The 23,543-nt window shown below is 36.0% G+C and overlaps 3 protein-coding genes across 7 annotated transcripts; 2 read left to right on the top strand and 1 right to left on the bottom strand.

Moving 5' to 3' along the window:
• Window positions 1-326: 326 nt before the first annotated feature.
• Window positions 327-5,987, bottom strand: LOC105132325 (uncharacterized protein At1g04910-like). Its single transcript, XM_011035751.1, has 11 exons — window positions 5,633-5,987; window positions 5,501-5,551; window positions 5,321-5,411; window positions 4,563-4,639; window positions 3,239-3,327; window positions 2,621-2,740; window positions 2,390-2,506; window positions 2,140-2,283; window positions 1,924-2,047; window positions 1,639-1,830; window positions 327-1,061 (listed from the first exon to the last, which is right to left on the bottom strand). The coding sequence occupies exons 1-11, from the start codon at window positions 5,903-5,905 to the stop codon at window positions 702-704; spliced, it is 1,638 nt and encodes a 545-aa protein (XP_011034053.1). The 5' UTR covers window positions 5,906-5,987; the 3' UTR covers window positions 327-701.
• A 1,581-nt stretch (window positions 5,988-7,568) lies between these two features.
• LOC105132321 (sphere organelles protein-like protein) lies at window positions 7,569-15,758 on the top strand. Of its 2 annotated transcripts, XM_011035740.1 has the most exons (14): window positions 7,569-7,893; window positions 7,970-8,034; window positions 8,119-8,388; window positions 8,678-8,833; window positions 10,762-10,917; window positions 11,713-11,782; window positions 12,372-12,449; window positions 12,691-12,910; window positions 13,019-13,059; window positions 13,549-13,746; window positions 14,008-14,079; window positions 14,163-14,312; window positions 14,733-14,895; window positions 15,017-15,758. In XM_011035740.1, exons 1-14 carry the CDS (start codon window positions 7,717-7,719, stop codon window positions 15,202-15,204), a joined length of 2,004 nt encoding a protein of 667 aa, XP_011034042.1. In that variant the 5' UTR covers window positions 7,569-7,716; the 3' UTR covers window positions 15,205-15,758. The 2 variants fall into 2 exon arrangements, with proteins under 2 accessions (XP_011034042.1, XP_011034044.1); XM_011035742.1 differs by lacking the exon at window positions 12,372-12,449.
• Window positions 15,759-17,005: 1,247 nt separating this feature from the next.
• LOC105132319 (Pentatricopeptide repeat (PPR-like) superfamily protein) lies at window positions 17,006-22,838 on the top strand. 4 transcript variants are annotated; one of them, XM_011035739.1, is made up of 6 exons: window positions 17,006-18,873; window positions 19,539-19,662; window positions 19,900-19,959; window positions 20,387-20,489; window positions 20,612-20,799; window positions 21,717-22,838. In XM_011035739.1, exon 1 carries the CDS (start codon window positions 17,311-17,313, stop codon window positions 18,847-18,849), a length of 1,539 nt encoding a protein of 512 aa, XP_011034041.1. In that variant the 5' UTR covers window positions 17,006-17,310; the 3' UTR covers window positions 18,850-18,873; window positions 19,539-19,662; window positions 19,900-19,959; window positions 20,387-20,489; window positions 20,612-20,799; window positions 21,717-22,838. The 4 variants fall into 4 exon arrangements, with proteins under 4 accessions (XP_011034041.1, XP_011034040.1, XP_011034039.1 ...); XM_011035738.1 differs by lacking the exon at window positions 21,717-22,838 and adding an exon at window positions 21,152-21,303; XM_011035737.1 differs by lacking the exon at window positions 21,717-22,838 and adding an exon at window positions 20,978-21,283.
• The last annotated feature ends 705 nt before the right edge of the window (window positions 22,839-23,543 follow it).

The raw sequence follows: 23,543 nt of genomic DNA, 5'->3' as shown, positions 1-23,543 counted from the left end.
CTATGTTAAAAATATTTTTTAAAAATATAAATATATTATCTTAATACATTTTTAAACAAAACAATATTTTAAAAAACAATCACTTTAAAATACCAACTCAACATTTTCTATTTCCAAGTGGAAAGATGAAAAATTAAAAACAACTAGCATTACCTTCCATCCCTGTTTTTACATTTCAAAAATATTAAAAATAAAAATAAATTTTTTTTATTTTAAAAAATATTTTCATATCATTTCAATTTACTAATATCAAAAATAATTTTTTTTTAAATAAAAAAAATTATTTCAATAGATTTCTAAAACAATGTTGCCTCAGTGGAGCATTCTTCACAGGAATACCAGTACCTTGTCTTCTCTATTTCCTTCGATATTTCCATAAACATTAGCTATCAACTTAAAAATTTTAACTTGCAATTACAATAAATAAATAGACCAAAAAGAAGGGAAAAAAATGTCTCCAGTCGTCGGCACACCTTCTCATCTTTTTTGTCCGGGAGACTAGCGATTCCTGGTGCAGCTAGCCAGCACCTATGTGTGCAGATCATATTCCTCCAGTTCTTCCCATATTCTTACCTTTAAGCCGCTTGCTTCAAATTTCTTCGTTCCGGGTAAAATATAGTTCTTAAATTACAGGGTTTTGGCTCTTTCAGGACATGCTCCTGAAAATGAACCCTCCGTGAAGCATCCAACACGATATGCAGTCAGGCTCTACACATACAAGGGGTCAGAGGGTTTTCCCAAAGGTCATAATTAGGGAAAGTCTCCTCTGGCAATCCAGTTCGTGTCTGGTGAGTGACAACCACATCCTCTACAAAAGTCGCCCAGCCCATGTACGGATCTCCAAAAGATTTGGACATTAGCCCCTTGTCTGGTTTTATGGATTTATGATGATGACCCATGTATCTACGGGCCCCAATAATCAATTTAGCAAAGTTGCCTCCATGGGTCATCACAAACACATCAGACTTGAGGCAAACTAAGAAGTCAAGGGCTGCCAAGCTTGTCACATGCTTCCTGAAACCATCCAACTCTTCTTTGGTTGCCAGCTCTTCCTTTGTTATCTGTCAGAAAACCTTGGAGTCATATATGAGGTTAAAACATCAAACTTTTTACAAGAAACTTCACTTTGAAAGGGTCCCCCCACAGGCTAAGCATTTAAAAAAAAACGCAACTACAAAAATTAAGCCAACGATCAAAGCAACGGGTGCTTTGTTTTCTCAATATCCTAAACATTGAGCATGCAAAAGCATTCAGATTCCCATCCCAATGAAAAATGAAATTCTCTTCTCCAATGGTAACACACATAGAAATACACTCCTAAGCATTTTTATTCATGCAGGCCTGGATATTTCAGTAACTGGAAAACATTCTTCCATTTTATTTTTTTTTATCCTTGGCAATCAGTGAGGAACTGATGTGAGCGGTTTTGAATCAAGGGCGTAATGAGATGGGGTTGAGGCTGTGATATTATACGTGTGGAATTTATACACAATTTTTCATCTTAAAAGCATCAATTGGATGTATATGCTGGGGACAAAGTATGAGCAAATGAGAGAGATTGAAACGATTTCATAAAACATGTTTAGTCACTTCATCAATAAAGAGAAGGGAGCAAAGAAACAGAATCAAAAGCCTTACCAGGCTTGGGAACATGTTCTTTAGTGGAGCCATTCGGTTTTGTCCACCATAAACCTGGCCAGAAGCTACATAAATCTGAGTTTCCTTAGGATATCCCATAGCCCGAAGAATCACAGCCACTTCCTCGGGTTCAAGAGGGCACCGTCCTTCCTTCCGTTTTTGCAGGGCCAGTTGCCATAGATGGGAACCGTTCTGCATGATAAATCACCAAAAGCTTATGATGCATCCATGTCTGTTTTAGTTTCTGACTAAAACCGGAAAAGCTTATGATGCATGATAACTCACCTTATACCGTCTAGGCCACTCTTTCTTTCTATATTCTGCCATTCTATCTTTCTCATCCCTTGTCCCAACAAAATCACAGAATGATAGACCTACCATCCCCTTTTCAAATCTAAGATGAAGAGCCCTGTATGATAAATAACTTTCAGCACCACTAAACTCAGAATTAACAATGATTGGAAAGAAGCCCAGTCCACCCCAGATTACAAAGTCACATACATAAATGGATTTGAAATTCCTGTGCGGTTTCGCATCCTTGATACCAATAAATCAGACATCTCCTCTATCTCAGGAAGAAATTTCAGAGCATGATAATTCACCCTGCACCTTAGCCTGTTGATTTCTGGAGGAACATTATCATATCTACAACACAAACAAATAAGGAAAATAAACAGATTATTAAAAAAAAGAAAATCCAAGAATTATTTTGAGCCTAGTGCCCTGATGATGCAAGACATCCATGACTTACCCGAGCCGATCAACAAAAGGCTTTAGGGCCATTATCTTCTTTTCCTTGATTCGAGGCAGTACATTGTCTACGTAGAATTGAGCAGGTGCGTATTTTGGAATGTTTTTCACTGTTCGTCTATAACATAAATGGCAATTTGTTTCCAAATAATCAATGCTAGTCACAACAAATTGGAGTCCACACATGAATATGCATAACATGAGAAAATGATAAAGAGCACAAAAATCAAACCTTATGCTTGTGAATAACTCTGATTTGTCAGTAAACCACTTAGGTATATCACGAACAATCCGTACATCATTCTTTAAATAGTCAATGAAATGATCAACATCAAAAATGTCTTCAAATTTCCTGCAGAAATTTTGTTAAAAAGCAGGTATTTAAGTTTCTAAAATCATAAAAGATGGCTTGTGAACAGAGGATACAACCTGACTCATTAATATAACCATGCACATGACTACGTTTAGCAAGAGAAAAGGAAATATACCAAAACATATACTAGTAATTATGCCAAAGTCAAATGAACCTATTTCAGACAATTATACAGCCGCAAAATATACATATTTGTTGAGTGCATATCAGAATCACATCAATTTCCAACTGATTTTTCTTCTTTTTTCAAAAAACAGCAGGAACAGTTAGTGTGGAAGCTGGAAGATCTTAATAAGGAATATGAGGAGCAACACTATACTTGAGAAACATTATTTCTTAAGTCTCGGAGTTAAACATGGAATCAAGAGAAAGAGAAAGAGAAACAAAAACAAAAACAAACATTTTACATTATAAGAATGTTGCAGGACGTAAGCTCTAGGTATCCATGCTATTATATGCATAAGAATATTGGCTTACGTTTGGTCTTTCCAAATCTGATCCTGCTTCAGAACAGGCAAAATAAGGGTGGCATTCATTATTTTGGCCACTGCTACAGCATTGCATATCTGCATTAAAAACAAGGGTGGCATTGCATATATTCAGTCTAATTCAATCACTTTAAAGCATGTTGCTTGGTAAGTAAGTGGAAAAAACAAGAATAATTTGCTTATGAAAATCTACTACAGGAAGTTAATTTGATTAAACATGAAAAAGGTAAGGAGAAAAAAAAAAACTTAATTATCAAACCAGCAAAATTACCAAGATCAAATATTACAATTGATTGGCCAAAAAAGAGAGTATCACAAACCACCCAGTTCAGATATTTTAATTTTTTGACCTACCAAGCTAACAAACATTATACTAGGATCAAAGGATTCTAAGTGAAGTGATCACTTAGGTTGCATTTGATTAGTGTCACAAAATAGAAGGAACAGATACAAAAGAGACAAAAATGTGTTTAGTTGAATAGAAATAGATATAAAATAAATTTGTAGGTCAGTTTTGGAGTGAGTTTTTGTACTCTGAAAACAGAAAGTACAAAGAATCATGTCTTCTATCTCCATTGTCTCCATCTCTTTTGTCATGAGATAATAATTAGACGCTACCTTAAAAGTGTCTTAGCAAGGTGAACCTCCTTAATGTGTAGCTTGTGGCATAACTTGGGTCCTGTTAGGGAGATTTCCCCAAATATGAAATCAATGCCCCATATTACAGCTAAATAGGAGCTAACTCTAGTTATTTGGAATTCTAATATCCTTAAGGACATTGTGCGGCATGCCAGCTATTCTGTAGCCATGGCCATCAAGGGAAGACACGATAATGAATTGCATTAGAAAAGATGGAATTTGGGTAGATAAATTACATCACAATCTATAATTAGTTTCCTTTTTTTTAAAAAAAAAAATATATCACTTACAGGGTAAAGACTACATGTTTAACAACAAAAGTCTTAAGAGATTTGATATAGGTCAAGTATGAAAGAACCATGTGGTTCCGTGACACATTAGGCCATGCAGAGGATGAAGAGATAGATTTCAAGGTTCATGCAACTCCTTGCTTTGAATGTGGGGGGGTAAGAAAAAGAAGCAAACGACATTTTCTCAAACAAAAATATAAAGACCCACAAGAGCCAGCCATTTCACAAATTATTTTCCTTTTCCTTTTCCTTTTCCTTTTCCTTCTTGTGGACGGGGGGAGGCGGAGGGGAAGGTTTGCTGTGATATTTCAATTCAAAACCAAAAAACCAAAAAAAACACAGAGAACTTGCATAATTATACTATTTGAGAGAATGAATCCATACAGCAATCCTTTGCTGATTCAAACCACCCTCTGCATGGATAAATATATAACCATTTGTTTCATTTTCAGGAGGCAGATCTGCAAAAATCAGAGAAAAAGTCATAGCGTTAAAACAGACAATGAATGGATGAGAACAAAGAAAGTTGCTTTCACTATTAGATTTAATTCATGCCGATCTTTCCAACAACATGAAATACAGCTACAGCTGCGATTTCCTATATCTGTGGATGTGTAAACTGGAAATATAGCATTAAAACATGTTAAACAGCACAAGTTTCTTCTAAATTCCATATGCGAACTGGCTTTTTTTTTATTGCCTAGAGCATTTCTATTACAGATTATAGAACACTTTTATTCCTGAAGTTGTAAAGGCACAAACGGATAAACAACAGAGGGCTTTTAAATTCCTTTACTGAAAAAAATGGAACAGGTTGTAATAACAAGAAGGTAAAAAACAGTTGCAGGTGATCGTCAAGAATTCAAGGGAGTTAGAGGGGCCATGTGATAGGTGGCATCAAGAGCCCAAAGAAGGGCTCGACCTTCGTATCTCTGTTCACCAATGCTCACAAACAAAATGGTTATGAATTGGAACTCAGAGTAAAATGAAAGGACGGGATCACACCATGTGGACATCAGTATTGCTGGGCTAGACTGCCAGGTACAGTTGTGTTAAGAACTTGGATTTCACACCCACACCAATTTAGTCTCTAGTCAATGTGACAATCTAGGGCTAAACTGCTGAGTTCATGATAAAATCACCTGATATCCCATCATCGCGGCGCTCAGCACAAGGCTTCCAAGAGGTCGTGGCGGAGAGTGGATTTTCCCAGAGTGAAGGAGCTTCCTTTACCTAAAATATAGAAGCTGTTAAATAAGCTGGCATACTTTAATCAAGAACTGTAAATTGAGGCAAAAAGAGAGAAAAATTCAAGAACTTACATGCGGACAATGCAGAACAATGCCATCTTTCTTACACAGGTATGGAGCATTCTACAAAGAAAATAAAAAAATTAGCAGCGAAACTTAAACAAAAACGCAAACAAATTTCAAAATCGAAATCCAAAAACTCACCAATCGATTAAAGATGAAGAAAGCGGAGATTAATCCGACAATAACAAAGATAGAAATCAAGATTAAGGAGATCTTGGAGTTTAGGGGAGAAAAAACCCTAGGATCGTCACTGAGCAATGAACAAAAAGGACGGTCACGATCTCTGGAAAAGTGATGGCGGTGATCGTCGTCGTGAGCACTACCCTGGATGAGAGGGGAGGCGTCCTCGTCACGCTTCATTGGAGAGGAAGAGGATCGAGCTCCAAGCGAGCTCGAGTACCTCAGCTCCACCATCGCTCTCTTTGGACTGTAAGCCAGCTCCGCGGGTGGTGATGGCGCACCGTTTCAAGTTCAGATAATAATCGGGATAATTGTACTATTACTACTATCTTGACGTAATTTCTCCCGTAGAGTATATAAAATGACCGGAAGGTCCAAGTATTTTTTACCTTGAATCTCAAATTTCAATATTTTTTTATCCACAAAATGAAAAAAAAAATCTTTAAATTTCATTTATAACAATAAAACACATTTTAAAAAAGATAAAAAAATTAAAATCAAATAAAAAAATTAAAACCCACTAAAAACAACCTATACTAAATATTTTTTTTAGATAAATCAAGTGATAATTTAGCAATTTCATTTTCTATAAATATCAAAAAAAAAAAATTTAAGGATTAAAATGTAAAATTTTAAAAAAGGAAAGAAATTTGAAAAAAGTAAAACTTGAAAGACCTAAATGAATTTTACCACAGCTTTTGAATGATGTAACTGGGGAGAGTTTTTATTTTTTTAAAGTATCAATCTTGATCCTTGATCTTTCTATTATTTTCTTGAGGGTAAATTAAAATCTAATCTTATTGATTTGGTTTTAAATCTATCATCGAGACATCTAATGATGAATCTGGTGTACGAAGGAATGCAAATAGTAAAAAAAATCCCAACATTAAAAATAATGCTAGCATTACTGGGAGGAATTAAATAAAAATAAAAAAGTAAATTTTAGTGACAAAAGTGTAAAGTGAGAAAAATTCAAGGACCAGGTGAAAATTTGGCAGTGAATGATGATGTGAGCTTTGAATGTGAGAATAAAAGCATAGTTGAAATCTCAAATCTTTTAGTTTATAATCGTAATAGTTATGACTAATTTAAACAAGTGTATTTTTTATAAAAAAAAATGAGTAAGATTTAATCAAAGCTAGCTCAAAATACATGCATTACTACTGTATATGCCCTCATGAGCATGTGTGTGTATATACATATAATACTTATAGTTTTTTCATTTCAATAATATATATATTCATTTAATGATAGTACATGAATTAATATAAAGTACCCATAGATTAGTTATAGATATTCAAATTTTGTATTTAATAAATCATACATCAAATATAATATTTATTTTAATATATAACAACATGTAAATGATGGTATTTGCTATGAAAAAAAAAACTCTCAAAGTTTATATATTTAATTTTAAAATATATACATGTGTATTTGATTGTGTTTAAAGAACATAGTGTGATGAATTTTTTTTTAAGAATTTACACAATAAATCTTGAGTTTGAATCAAGTTATATATTTTTTTATAAAAATCTGAAATAAATAAGATTTTATTTATTTAAAACCCTTAAATTTGAAAAAAAAAAAGTTGTATTTGTGAAGCTCCAACACTTGAAAATAACATACATGTGCTTGAATTTTATAATTCTTTTATTCAATAATATATATATATATATATATATATATTATAACAGCACTTGAATTAGTATAAAATAACCATACATTAGTTATAGATATACAAAATTTGTATTTAATGAATAATGCATAGTGTATAAATATTTATTTTAATGCATGGCGACCCATGCTTGTTGTCGTTCGAAGATGATGGCATATGCTGTAAAAATAATAATAATAATAAGAAAATAAGAAAACCCTCAAATCTTTCGTGTTCCGTTTTAAAATGTACACGCACTTGGACATCCCGACACTTGACAGTCTACTGGTTTCAAACCCCAAAGCCACTGAGAAAGAGGGTTTAAATTTGCCGGTCTCGGCAACCCTGTCCTGCTCGAAACCCCCCTCTTCCCTCAATCGCTGCAGCGATGGAGACGGTGAGGCTCCGTTTAGTGATCGACAACGCTTTGAATACGACGACGGAAGGACTTAGGAAGTGCTGGATTCTCTTAAAGCCCCAACACAAAACCATCTCCGATCTCTCCTCCCATATCCTCCGCGCTTTTGACCTCCACAATGCATGCCCTCACGGCCTCCTCCTCTCCGTAAGTATATAATCTCTCCAAAACAGCCTGGAATTTCTCTCACCAGTCCTTAATTTTTTTTCCCTTTTGGTTACAGATGGAAGGGTTTGCATTACCGCCTTTCGAGTCTACATGTATTTTGAAGGACAAAGATATTATCAGGTTAGTTTTATTTAAAAAATAGATCTTTTTTTTTAAATCATTTTTCCGAGTGCTGTTTATATTACTCTGTAATGTCTGCAACAGAGTGAAAAAGAAAGGCAGCACGTCTACTGAAATTATCAAGATAGATGATGGGCTGAATGATTCCTTGAATGTGGTGGAAATAATTGACAAGCCACCGGTAACTAAAGGAACGAATCTGCTTGCAAATGAGGAATTTGAAAAGGAATCTGGTGGCTATGAAACTGAACCAGAGGAGGATGTGGCTGAAGAGGTGGAGGATGTGGAGAATAGTCCAGAGGTGAAAACAGTTTCCAAGAAGAGAAAGGCATCGAAGGATCTTCGCAGCCCAAAGTATGGCTCCCGTGTTCCTCCTCAAAATGGATTAAAAAAATAAGAACAATTTTAATATATCTTATGTTCTACAGCCCTTATCACCCATTCTGTTAATATATCTTATGTTCTACAGCCCTTATCACCCATTCTGCGCTGGTGGTAGTGTATCCGAACCAGTCCTTTGGGTTTAGAGACTTTGACTAGTAATTTCACCGTGTCCAAAACAAATTTGAAGATAAAGTAGGCAGCCTAGAACTAGTTCTTGTAAAATGTAAGATCATTATATAATGGAATTTTGATGCTGCAGGAGGAAGAAAACCAAATCTGCTAGTGCTGGAAAATGTCTAGAAGTTCCAGAAAATGTAGGGACTAATGTCTGTGCCGAGCAGAATGGAACTTTGAGCATTGTTAACGCTGATGAAAAAAGTAACAAGAGTAGAAAATCCACGCCTGACACAAAGAAGTAAGTTTTGTAAAATTCTTATTTTTGCATGATCTTGTTTTTACTTCTTTCACAGGTTCTTAACTATCATTCATCCACTAAATTTTGAGCTCTATGTGCTTTTGCATCTGAGTTATCAAGTATGCCAATCATTATGACCACTTGGAATGGGAACGGGGTGTGAAACATCCCAGAATATCATCTAATGGGGCTAAGATTATATACAGCATTGATGGATTGCTTGATTATAAGTCAAATACAATATGGTAGGGATAAGTAAAGTTTGTTATAAGTGTCCCTAAGTAACATTTGTTGTAAATGTTGCTTTTCCCAAAAACTTGATGCTGTAAGTAAACTCTAGGTGACAAAATCAGTGTTTTGGAGTGCACTATGTTTGGGATCAGTATTCCTGAATCAACTTCACTGAACTAGTTGCCACACTCTTACAGCATCCTGCATTTTCATTGCCAATTTGCGCCCACAACTTTCCATTTTCATGTCTATTTTTTGTCATTGGTGAATGGGATGCACCTCAATGATGCTAACAAGGAGCTATTTCTAACCCGAGGAACATGCTATGGAGAGAGAGATATTTCCAAAAAAAATCTCTAGATAAAATGGCTACTGTAGAAAGATTCTTGTTAAGTCACTATATAAATATAAAAAGAGATTTCGTTTGGTGTCTTTTGCTGAGAAGTGGTCATATATTTTGCAAAGAAGGTGGTCAATTATTGATAATATGGCAGGTTGGAAACTCAAGAAGCATTTACTTCATCAAGAGAAGAAGCTTTCTAACTCAATAGCTGAAGCCTGATTTGAACTGGCTTCCCTTCTGAGTCTTCGATGCTGCATGAAAATAAGAGCATTCTCTTGTATAGATGCAATGATGTCCATGTTTGCATTGTTAAGACTATTTCTGTGATGCAAAAGAAAGCTAGCACATGTGGTGTTTAAATCATGCAGTAAAGACAAGGATGAAAAGTGTATCACTGCATGAAACACAGTGATTTTGGTCTTTGGAAAGCTCATATATGATTCCTTATGTGGTACACAACATATTGTTGGATACTGTTCAACTAAAAGATAAATTGAAATCTGAAGCATTGCTAGAAGCAACTTTATGAGCACATTTTATTAATCTACCGGTTGCACATTCTGTGGCCTTTCATGTATCTCAATACCAGAGATGCAGCGTGAGATTTCAGCAAAATTCTGAAGATTTGGTAATACTAATTAAAAGATTTCTAAGAATTGGTGTTAGGTGCTGCAGGGGCAAATTGCATTTATGTTAATGCTTCATACTTTACCCTGTTGCATGTATTCATCCTAAGGAGGTTGAGCTTTGAGTATTTTAATTGTTGTAGATGTTCTTCTACTTCGATAAGTAGTTGTCTTATTGCATCTTGTCGGTTACATTCTTTCCAATATCACAGTAATGTATCAGTAATTTGTAATGTTCAAGGGAATCTTTATAAGGTGCACAGATGCTAATATCATTCACCTATCAGACAATCATTATATATGAAACTTTTCTCGCTTCAAGGCATTTATTTAGACTGACAAGCTGTTGTACTTGCTTGGTTATAAGAATGCATTTTAGAAATAAACTAGAAACCTACCTCTTTACTAGATGCTTCCCTATCATATTCACCCTAACACTTGAACAAGAACTGAATAAAATACAATTAGCTGTCATTTGGTCATGATCATACTGATTACATTCATGTTCTGGTTGCTGCTTTACTACAAAAATTGTGTGCCTCAATGCTGTTCAAGTGTTGTTTTCCCCCACCAAATTTGTTTCTCAGTAGTTTAATGCTGTATGTTTTTCCCCTTTTCCCTAAAATTATTAACTGTAAGTTTTGTTTATATAAGCGCACTTTTCATTTTGTATAATTTTTCTGAGAACTTTTGGTTTTGCACTCAATTATGGAATTCCTATACCGCAGGCGGAAGAAAAATAAATCTGCTATTGCTGAAAAATGTCTGGAAGTTTCAGAAAATGCAGGGACAAGTGTCTGCACAGGACAGAATGGCACTTTGACCATTGTGAAATCAGATGAAAGAAGTAGCAAGAGTACAGAAGCTACATGCAATGCAAAGAAGTAAGTTTTGTAAAATCCATATTCACGCATAATCTTGTTTTTCCTCCTTAATAGGTTCCGAAATATAAGATTTTCCAAAAAAAAATGAGAGATTCCTCATCATCCATCATTGTTTGTGGCACCTCTAAGTTTTAAGCTATGTATTCTTTTGTGTCCAAGTTACCAAGAATTTCAATCATTATGAACTTGGAATAGGAATGGGGAATGACCTGTCCCAGGACATTGTTCAATGGTGCTAGGATTATATACAGCATTGAAGGATTGCCTTAATAGAAGCCAAATGCAGAAGGTAGGCATAAATAAAGTTTGTCATAAGTGTCCCTTTTACCAGAACCTTGATACTGAATTTTGATCACCAATTCCAAATCAACTTCACCAGACTAGTTGCAAGACTTTCAAGGCATCCTGTCTTTTCATTGCCAATTTAAGCACACAGCCTTCCACAATCGTGTCTATTTGTTGTTGAGTGGTGAATGATATGTACCTTGATGAAGTTAACAAGGATCATTTCTGACCTAAGGAACATGCTATCCAGAGAGAAGAAGATTCTAGGTCTTGTCTAGTTCCTATACCATAATTTTCAATTTAAAAACTCTATTCATATTTTGAAATTTATGATCGACTTATCTAGAAATGTCAGTGCATGATATGATGATTGGTCCCGTCCTATATGACATGACTATGCAAAAATATTGCTTGTTCATGAGGAGATGCATCTTCATAGCTCCTGATGTCTTCAATTCTTTTCCACATTTTCCTTTGGTTTACTGAATATCTCCTTGTCCTGCTTTCTAGGTCTTGCCAACCTGAACAAACTGGCAATGGGAGTGTGGATGCACCTCATACACTTTCTGGATCTAAAAAGGTTTTGATCTATCATTTTATTGAATTTATGTATACTATTTCTGTGCTTCTAATTCTGAGACGTGCTGTAGTTTTTCATCTAGGAATTGTGTGAAACTCAGCATGATATAATGATTTCTGCCACCCGCACCTTTTCATGGTGCAACAGAAGTCTACTGGTGTCCAATTCAATTTGACTAATATTATAGCTGTCATTCATGTATTCCCTATTCATTGCCCTTTTTTCCATGGAGGACCATGTAAGATGGATGCTTGCATAGTTATGATTCCCTTACAGAAGACAAAGGGACAAATTAGAAAACATGAACTTTAATGGTAATTGGAAAGAAAAGGATAGAGCATTTGCATAATTGAAAGTTGATCTTTATTATTTGAGAGGCTGGGGGTCTTGCAAGTATGACCAGTGGACCCATGGGCTCAAGTCCAAGGCTATTGGCCTCCCTGTGCAAGCAACCATTTTAGGTGAGGTAGGTAGGTAATGAAATGCAGGATGTTATACATGACCTTGCTTTTATCATGATAAACTCTACCTATTCATCACTTGAATGTCCAGTGTGTTTTTTAACACTTGCATTCCCCTTTCTTGTTAGTTCCCTAGTAGAAGTGCTAGGCGTAAAAAGGCCAAGAGGCAATGGTTAAAGGAACAACTCAAAGCTGAAAAGAAAGAGGTATATTGGTGCTCGTTAGGTTTTCAACCCTGTTATTGTGATTGTATTTATGCGGTATACCTGTGTTCGTGTTTGGGCTTGGCTCAAGTGCTGATGGGTACAGTCTTTGAGTAGGTTTTAGCTTAAGAGTTTCACACATGTGCATGCACCTGCACAACACACACCCACATCCATATCGGCGCTGTTGGTGGGAAAATTAGTCACGTTCTACACTTTTTGTTTATTATTTTGAATTTTACAGCAAAATCAGATGCAGTTATTTTCAAAAATCAATCAGCAATCGTCTAAAAGGGATAATCAGAATGTTGCTGAGAAATCACCTGAATCAGGAAGTCACAAACTTTCTGAAGAAAAACTCAGGGAAGACAATCAATTGGGAGAGCAAGATAGTGATGTAGAAGGTGATGTTGTTCCCATAGTGATAAGGCCGGGACATATTCGCTTTGAGCCACTCAAGAAAGGTCTGATTCTACATTTTTATCTTACAGCTGTTCCAAGTGATTAACAATTTTGTGCACTGTAAATACTCCATTCAATCATGTGATGTGCCTACATGTTTGTTGTTACAGGGGGTGATGATCAGGCTGTGCTGCAAAATCACATTACTGCTGTATGTTTCATTTATCCAATTAATTTTTCAATGCATTTCTCTGTGTTATGTTTGAATAATCAATACCTTGAAGATAGATATGTTCCAAAGCATTTGTTTTACCCATTTAAGTTTCATAGTCAAACTTACAAACCATTTCTGCAGAGCATTTTAAGCTCTCCCCCATATTCACTTTTGTAAGTATTAAGCTGTTTGTGCTCAAACATCTCTATAATCTTGGTTTTTTGGCTCACATACTCTACAAGTATGTACACTTAATAAGGGTGAATATAGGGGATCGTTAAATATTCTGCAGAATGGTTTATTATAAATATTCTGGATGTGCTTTGAAATAGGATTTATATGCATAGATGTTTTTATAAAATAATCAACAGGTTCTGACTTCTGTGGTTTCAAAAATTTTACAATATGCATACATGCTCCTTGTAAACTAATGCTTGTTCTTAGCTTCAATTGTTGTTAAATTTATGTTCTCATGTTCTGCTTCAGGAAACATTTCACTGGAATGGGATAACAAGCAAAAAGAAGGGTCAAAAGTGGGGTAAAGAGAAAGCAGTGTCATGTAAAAGAAATGATTATAACAATTTCAGGAAAGAGTCTTCCAGCAGTCTTTCTATTGAAGAACAGACACCTATATATGATTGTACCAACTTTGAAGAGCTTCCACTCTATGCTAGCTTGCCAAAGGTTTTTTTCTTTTAAAACTTCATTGCAATTGTTGTGTTGATATCGATGACGTACTGTTTTAGAAAAACATGACAGTGGCAACTGGCTTTCTATGGTCATAGCAACTGCTAGTTTACAAAAATTTTGAGACCTACTCTGGGTCAGTTAGTTGATCTCTTAAATTCTTTTCTGTCTTTATAGTGTCGTTGTATTCATGAGCATGGTCCACATTTGTTTCTTGTTTGGAGGCTAAAGCATCTATTTGTTCTTGAAATTTTGTAGGAAGGTGATGTAATTGCTTATCGTGTAGTTGAGCTGTCATCATCCTGGACCCCTGAGCTCTCATCCTACCGTGTAGGCTTCTTTTTCAATAAAACTGATGTTCAACTTATTATTTACTGGCAAAGCATGAGTTATCTTGTTCTCTCTGTGCACAGGTTGGAAAGATATCAAAATACGATCTTGAATCCAATATAGTTATACTGGTCCAAGTACCAGGATATCCAGTAGTTCCTGAGAAGACAGATGATGAGGCATCTGCTGCACTACCAGAAACATCCCCTTATGGGGAAGATGGATCTTTAGAGGTATATTAGCTTCACATTTCTTATATATGAATATTTTCTTTTTGCTTTTGGTTTGGGGGTGGGGCAGTGTTGGTGATGAGGCATCTCTGTATGTGTGTGCGTCTCTCACATGGAGGGGTCATAGTGTAGTGAATGCAGATATATTTGTATTTAACCTTCGCAAAATTTGGATGCGCCTCCCAAAACTTGAGGAATCTGACTAAATTGATTGGGGTATTCTTTTTTAGTTTTGAACTGCTCAAATGAATTTGATTAGGTTTTGCATCTGCATCTTCTATGTTCAGGTTATTAGATCAAGGCTTGGACATAATTGCGCTCAAGTTTGTATTTGTCTGAATTATAGATTTAGTACCCTTAGGCCAATCTTTTCTTGTTTGTCTTTCTCAATTAAGAAGGTTGACAAGTAAAGCTCTTCTACAGATAAAGTTTTCAACACTTCATGAGGTTCGCCTTGTCCGCCATGGTAATCTAGAGTCAGCAAAATCCGTTGCTAGTGGATCTGATGAAGTCCATGTCAGGGATCAAGATTCCGGAACAGGTTTTAGTCCCAACAATAACCATGAAGCTAATACTTCCACTCAAGGTATTAATTCCAAGTTTCCAACTATTTTTACACCAAGGATCAGGCTAATGGTTGATTGCAAATAGCAATGATAGCAGTATGTTAAATTTAAACAAGCTCACTTGATTTTTCTGTGCTTCAGAAAATGGAAAACGTAATCCATGGGAAGAAATTAACCAGGCTTTGACAGCAAAGAAGGAACTGCTGTCTCAGGAGGATGGTTGGAAAAAAACTGAGAGTTCAAGCAGGAGCCCATGGTCGTATAAGGCCTTGAGAGGCAGCTCCCTGGGTCGAACAATTGCTTTATTAAGAGCACAAAACGAAATATGATGAGCACGAGATGAATGGAATATGAAGAGCTTAAAACGAATTGAGTAGCATGAACTGTGCATTTGCCATCCACTTAATTTTGCAACCTCAAGGTGGGTGAGCATTTCACTTATGATGCCAAGTTTTGCTTTCGGGATGCAATGAAAACATGTAATGCAAAGGGATATTTATGGCTGAGATTTTATGTATAATTCCCTTCTGTCAATTATCTCCTTCATGCAGTGTGAGATCTTCAATCAATCACAACATTCTCAGTGGAGGAATGTGATTTGTTGTTGAACTAGAAAAGCATGAAAGTCATAACCTTTGTTTATCACCATAGGTGCTTACTCTGAAATTGCTATTTTTTCTGTTATGGGAGGCAAATGAAAGACCCATCTCGGTATCTGGTGTTTGCTTTTTCCTAATATCACAAGGAAAATCTCGAGGTTAGGGATGGCAATAGGCGTTTTGCATTGCATGCTCCGCAGGTGGTGGCGGAGGCTGTCGGGGTGCATGATTTTGCTTTACAATTTTTTTGAGTTTTGTCCTGATATGCGTTCTAGTTCTAAATTTTTTCCTTCTACGCTCGCAAAAATTACAGTGGAAAAGTTGGATTAATTTTCGAGGAGAGGTCAGCCAATTTTTGTCTCTGTTCTTCATTTTGAGGAAGAAAATGCATGGTGCAAGGCTTTCTTGACATTTTTTCTACTAAATTGTTTCTCTGTGAATTTTGAATTACTTTAATTAATTTATAAAGTAATATCTGTTTTTATTTTATGAAGTTTTTTATTTTAATTTTCATATGCAATTTTATGAGAATTAGAAGTATAGAATTTTGACAAATTGCAATTAATTTAAAGAAATTGGATTTGATGGCATGATGCTTAACATAACAAATACTATAATTTAACAAATATTTTATATAAAGAAATAATCCATTAAAAAATAAAAATAAATCTGTTTCTTTAGAAAACAAGTAATGCCCTGGATTGAAAAGATAGAATTTGTTTGGAGTGGGAAATACTTGATACATGGTATCCTAATTAATCCCTTTAAGCATTAGAGTTTTGAAAAGGAAGAAATAAAAAAAAAAATACTGAGAAACAAACCAGAACAGTATGGCAGCTCTTTTATTACATCTAGGGCAGATCAACCTAGAATTTGGGAAGTTGATCGAATTAAAATCTATGATTTTTTGTTTAAATAACTTTGTTTTGGTTTCTTAATAAAAAAATCTATTAACTCGAGTTAATTTATTTAATATATAATTAATAAAACTCTAAAAGACATGATATTTCACTTTAATAATACATAATGAAATATTCATTTTACACTCTCAAAACACAACAAAACAACTTGTAATTTTTACAAGGGCTCATAAGTCATCACAAAATTAAAAAAGATAATTAAGTAATTTTATATTTTAAATGCACAATAAAATAATTATTCTATCATTAGATTCAAAATTCTTTAGCACTAATGTCCATCGTGTTTCATATCTTCAATTCTTTAAGAATAATAAGATGATTTAAATGACAGTGGGATTTTATTTAGCTTACGTGCAAGTGCAAGGGTATTTTTATATTTCTATTTATGTTTGAAAAATTAAATATCAACTTAATTAATTAAATAAGTATATAAAATTCTTTTTATGATTGAGGAATTATTTACATTAAAAAACACATATATTTTTAACAATAATAAAAATTATTCGAATTGTGGTGAAATTCGGTCAAATAACTAGTTAGATAATCTAATATTTAATTAGATATGGGATCAGGTTTAACCCTGGTTGGGTTTAATAACTATGCGCGGATGCGGCTCAGCCTAAATAAAGAAAAAGAGAAAACAAATGTGTCTCCGGCTTCCTCGTTCGCCTCGCCGCTCTCTCGGTCTCAGCTGTCTTGTCTCTCTCCTTCTTATTTCTCCATAGCCGAAACCAGCTAGGGCTCAGATAAAAGAAGCTACTATTTCTACAGCTTCTCTTTAGTTCTCTCCATAGAAAAAATTTACTTCATCTTTCCATTTCTATCTGATGATGATTCCGTGTCTACACTCTCTCTTATAACATTGACAAAGCCCATGAGCTCCCATTCAATCGATTAATATGCATATCTCTCTGACATGTATCAACCTTTGGGCGTACACCGCCTCATATACCGTACTCGCATTGCCAGCTTTGTTAAAGCTGGTCTCATCGATTATGCAGTCAAGGTGTTCGATGAAATGACTTTGTCAGAATGTCGTGTTTTTGGCATCGATTATAACCGATTCATCGGCGTTTTGATTCGCCACTCTCGCTTCGATTTAGCCCATCACTACTATTCTAAAATGGCCCCTCTTGGGTTCTCCTTGTCTTCCTTTACTTACTCTCGTTTCATTTCAGGTTTATGCCAGACAAATGAGTTTACCTTTATTGATAATTTGTTAAAAGACATGGAGAAACTTCATTGCGTTCCTGATATTTGGGCTTTTAATATCTATTTGAATCTTTTGTTTCGCGAGAATAGGGAAGAGTCAGCATTGGAGGTTTTTAGGAGAATGGTTGAGAGAGGGAGAGAGCCTGATGTAGTGACATTTACTATTATTATTGATGGTTTGTGTAAAATGAAGAAATTTGATGTTGCCGTTCAGTTTTGGCTTAATATGTTAGATAAAGGGATTAAGCCGGATAACAAGGCTTGTGTGGCGCTTGCTGTTGGCTTGTGTGATGGGGGGCAAGTGGATTTAGCTTATGAGCTTATAATTGGTGTAATTAGTGGTGGTCTGTCAGAGGTTAGTACATTGGTTTATAATGCATTGATTAGCGGGTTTTGTAGAGCAGGTAGGATTGATAAGGCGTTGGCTATGGTGTCTTTTATGAGTAGGACTGGGTGCAAGCCGGATTTGGTTACATACAATGTGTTGTTGAATTATTGTTGCAACGAGTTTATGTTTGAGGAGGCGATGAAGTTGTTGAAGAAGATGGAGTGTAGTGCGATAGAACCTGATGTATATAGCTATAATCAACTTCTCAAGGCACATTGTAAAGCTAATCACCCGGATAAAGCTTATCTGTTTATGGTGACGAAGATGGTGCCAAAAGGTTTTTGTGATGTCGTTTCATACAATACTATTATCAAAGCATTTTGCAGTATTAGTGATAACAGAAGGGCCTATAAGCTGTTTGAGGAAATGGGACGAAAGGGGATTGCCCCAGATGTGGTAACGTTCACAATACTTATAAAAGCTTTTCTTAGAGAAGGTAATTCTGATATAGCAAAGAAGCTTCTTGATCTGATGGCAAGAATGAGCCTTTTGCCTGATCGTATATTTTATACGACAATCATTGATCACCACTGCAAGAGTGGGAAAGTTGAGATGGCCCACAGCATTTTTTGTGATATGGTAGAAAAAGGTATTACTCCTGATGTGGTTTCATATAATGCCCTTATAAATGGATTTTGTAAATCTTTGAGAGTAGGTGAAGTTATGCATCTATATGAGGAAATGCTGCAAAGAGGATCCTTTCCGGATGAAGTGACTTACAAGTTGATCATTGGAGCTCTAGTACGGGAAAATAAGCTTTCAGATGCTTGTAGGGTGTGGGATCAGATGATGGAGAAGGGCCTCACTCTTGACAGGGGTATATCTGAAATGCTGATCAATGCCATCCAGTCATGAAAAGTATCATTGAAACGAGAAACGGTTTGTGTATTTTGTAATTTCTATTTCCAGATCCTCTCCATGTGCGTGTTAAATGCATGTTCCAAAGCTAAATGTTTTTCCTTCTTGGCTAATGCTGATTATGAATGGCAAGGTTAAGTGGAGTGATTTTACTAGGGCATTGTTTGCAATGACTACAGATGACTGATGACCATTATCCCAAGAAATCCTATTAAACATGCCATTTCCATGTGCCAGAACTTTACCAAGAAGTCCTCGTTTGAATGATGTCTGGAGAGTAGAGTTTACTTTTTTGCTAGCCATTACTGATTCTTGGGCACTACATTTTCTGGTGCCAATTTCCGATGCTAAGACATTTTTGTGCCGACCAATTAGTTTGTGCCATTTACTGAATTTGAAAACAACTGCATTGTCTTGTAAGGTGGGTATGAACATGCAATTGGCCCCTAAAGGATGGAGATGAGTTATTGGTTTCAATCGTTATACAAATTCTCATTTTCATCAGGGAATGGTCTGAAATGTTTATAGATTAATGAGCAAGTGCATTGCTTACACATATAATGTTGATTCGAGTTCACTGCGTAACAATAATCTCTTACTGTTTATATACATGTGCCTTTTATGACTAAGCAACTGAACCATAGAATGCCCCTTCATCTAACTGGTATTTCTCTTCCCCTCTGCAGTCAATTGCAAGCCCAAGTTTTGGAGTATTTTGTGGTTGGAGTAAATCTTAGCATGCCTAAATTGCTACTACTTCATTGACACTTCATCAGCTTCTTTCACGAATTGCAATAATGAGACACTCAGGTTTGAGTCCCTGCCTTTTCTTGAACTTTTCTTCTTATGCATACATGCCTATAATTCTAATATTCTGCTGGTTATTTATGAAATGAAAAAAATGGTATGGAAAGGGATATGGGCATAGCAACAATATGATTCCAAGACTATCTTTTTCTTTAATTATTTCTGAGTGGCATTTCTCTATTTTGATAATTTCAAATTGGAATGTTTCAAGGAAACTGACATTTAACTGAAAATATGCAGTGCATGGTGGAGTTGGCGCTTTGAAGTCAGATGCTTCAAAACAATATGGGCCTTATCCTTGTAAGATTTGCCCCCTTTTATTGAAACATTATTATTTCTCCTCATAATGATAGAAATTATTGCGACATGTCCATGTTCCTTTTCTTCCATCTTTTCACTTTCAGCTTGAGGATGTATATTGTATATGAATAATCAGACCATTTTTCACTTTGACCCACGGTCATTGGGGGTGATATAACAGAATCACTAACCATTATGTTTTTTTAGTCCACTCTTGGTATTCTTAACAGAAAATGAAGTGCCAAGAAACAGGGATGGCATCTGTCAAAATTTATGAATTTCTATTTGCATTTTAGCTTTTCATTTTCTCCATAGTCACCCCATACATTCCAGTAAAGCAAAGCTGTAGGATCTTTATATTAAGAATGTCTTCCAATATCTCTCTCACCATCTTAACAAACTATTCATGTTTATTGAGTGTGATTAGGCTGCTTCAACAGTGTCAGACATCCAGGATCGCTAATGATGGATTTCAAGCTTTAAAATCCAGATGCAGATGTATGGCTTCTCAAATCCTAAATGTATCAAAGGTGACATCCTGGATATCCCATTCTTAGTAATATCATGTTAAATGGAAACAAAACTGAAAGCAGATATTTGAATCTAGATGACTGTTGCTAATTCTTTGCTAGTATTTCTTTGGATCCTGCAGGAGATGAGCTAATTAAAGGGAAAGGTTTCCTCATGTTGTCTGGATATCTGTTAGCTGCCCTTTTTGCCGATCTCAAAATTTTAATAAAACACGTCTTATTCTGAGGAGAGCTCAGGGCTGAAATTGTGACTCCTATTGATAGGCCTCCTAATAAGATGACATACAGATGAAGAACGATTGCTTATTAAGTGAGCCTTCTCTTACGGAACTCAGAATTTTTTTTTTTTTCAAACATGAGTTGGTAACTTATAGTAAAAAATAGAGCCCTATAGTGCACCGAGATTTATTATCCTTGGCTAGAAGAAATTGAACGCATCCAATCTTGTATGATTTAAATTTCACTGCCAGTTTTCTTCCTTAATATAGGACTAGGAGCAGCTAGTTTCTTTGGCACTAAATATTTCCATCTTCTCTACTTCGCTGGCCATTATGCTGTAGAAACAATTTATTATCGTTGCTCCAGTGGGAAAGACAAAATGCGAAAGTGGAAATTCCTCTATTGTATTTTGCTTCACTGGTGACCAAACTGTTCTGGTGTAGGAAGCAGAAGATGGTCATGCACGTTCAGAATCGCAGTTACAAGCTGCCAATTCTGAGACAATTTCTTACCTGATTTACAGATAGAAGCCAACTCCCGTCTTTATTTTTCTATCCCTATTATTTATTGTTTGACATAGGCGTGGTTTGCTACCTCCAGAAGTTTATATGCACGTATTTAGAAAGAGAAAAATAAAAAGCACTGGTCTGTACTCCATCTGTGGGAACAAGGGATAGAATCCTGAATAGAAGTGGATGTTAAAATCGGAATGGAGAGGTTGGTTCTGCCGTTTAGGTGCAGAGTCATAAGGCGGCAATTGATTTTGCATCCTTGGACCACGCAAGAGATGGACCATCTTAAGATTCAACCTTAAAGAAAGGGAACCATTCAAGATTACTCGCTTCTCATGGCTAGCTTAAGTTTGGTCTTTTGCCTCGACATGAATCCTACCTGAAGTTCTCGTTAAAGTCATCTTCTCTTTTACTTGTCCAGCAACGACTCTTCATGTTCCGCTTCTGCAATTCTTCATTTCTCAACATCTCCATGCTACCATGTTTTGGCATCCAGAAACAATCCCGCATTTTATTAAGACACTGCTACAACAGCTTGAAGGCCAAGATTCCCAGACACCACCTAGCCCTGGGGTGTCGTTTCGCCAAGATCAACAAAATCAGCTCCCACATGGCCCTCTGGCGAGTCAAACACGGACTCAAGGCCAAGGTTCCAGGTTCCAAGACGAAGGGTTCATCGGTGGTGCAACCAAAGCATGAAGCTCACTTCCACTGTACGTGGATCACACCACAACAACAAACGGACCCTCATCCCGAATCTCCGTTTCCACAGTATGATGGAAAATTCCAGAGTCCATGGGTGCTGCCACCACAGCCCCAAGGTCATTCCAGGCAGATAGTCCAAAGCATGACGGGGAACCCCATGCACCATCAATGCATCAAGATAGAGACCGTGGTCTTAGGGTGACATATCCACGGCATCAAGAACGTCATCCCCGGCAGCCCCACAGTCCAAAGAGTCCCACAAGCACAGTTTTCTGGGATGCCAAGACCTGTTCGAACCAAACCCATAACATGGTCAGGTGCAGTTTTCTGCACAATTTTTTACACCGTAATATTCATATGAGGCCCCACTGCCCTTGTAGTCTAGCTAGTATATCGTCCACGTAGTCCACGGTTTGATGTTTCTAGTGCCACCTCAGCGTCCATCGACGCAGGCTCTCTACTTGGCACCAATCTCTCTGTGCTAGCAAACCAAACCAAACCAAACCAATCCTTCAGGAAAGTGAGTGTAGACTTCAGTTACCTGATCATTGATCTATACTACGGAAGCACTCGTATTGCTAGTCAAGGTTGAGTCAAGGTTTGGAAATGTTCATATGGTTTCTACTCAGGTTCGGCTTCCCGTAATGGAAAGCAAGCAGCTTCGGAGCAGATTAGCATAAACAGAACAAAACGAAAATGGGGAGTTTGCTGTGGTATTCGTATAGGCTGTATGGTCATTGCATTATCTTGGTGACAAGTCCTCCTTGTGGTGTCCTTCGAGCTACCAACTCCAGAACAAAACGATGATAACAGAACCGATCCTTTTTACATTTTCGAACCGGCAAATATTGTTCGATTTTTCACATTGTTAAGAGCATCAGCATTGAAGTGATTGTTCCCTGGTCTTGTTTTCTACTTCTTTTTCCAGGTTCTGATTTTCATGGATTTCTGGATTTGCTATCGCTTATAGTCTTGTTCCGTTTTTGTTCTTGCCCCGTTTCACGTTCATGTCTGTGCATCAGTGGAAGTTACAAAGTGCATTACCTTTAAGTAGATAGGCTCTCACGACCCGAATCCTGGGTCCTTGACTGGTAATACAGAAGCGGTGTTGAAAAGACACCCTACCTATACTAAGTTTTAAAATAAACATATCAAAAAAATAAATTATTCAAAAATACGTAATATTTTATAATCTTTAGAAATATTATGTTATTCAAAACTGATAAACCTAAAAAATAGTCAAAACTTTTCATCAGTAATTAAAACAAAAAAATAATTCATAATACTCATTATATTGTCAAAATTCAAACTTAATTAAAACAAGGTAATAATGGCGCATCTAAGACATCAAATCAAAAGGAAATGAAAGCCTCACAAAACAAGCGAGGCATACCAACCAAAACTGAAGAAACAAGAACACTCAACAAAGTCTACCTGCCATCAGAAACTAAGAACCTGGAATAATATTAAGAATGAGGGGTGAGTTCAACCAACTTAACGAGAGAATAATATTTAATATACATTTTAGATATTTTAGATATAATAATTTACAAAATGATTTATCTTGATATACATATACATATACATATATATACTAAACATATTATCATAACGTAGT

Source organism: Populus euphratica, unplaced genomic scaffold (genome assembly GCF_000495115.2).
Source record: "Populus euphratica unplaced genomic scaffold, PopEup_1.0 scaffold85.1, whole genome shotgun sequence".
Classification (NCBI taxonomy): domain Eukaryota; kingdom Viridiplantae; phylum Streptophyta; class Magnoliopsida; order Malpighiales; family Salicaceae; genus Populus; species Populus euphratica.
The sequence above is the reverse complement of the archived record's forward strand: the minus strand, read 5'-3'. Positions and strand labels throughout refer to the sequence as shown.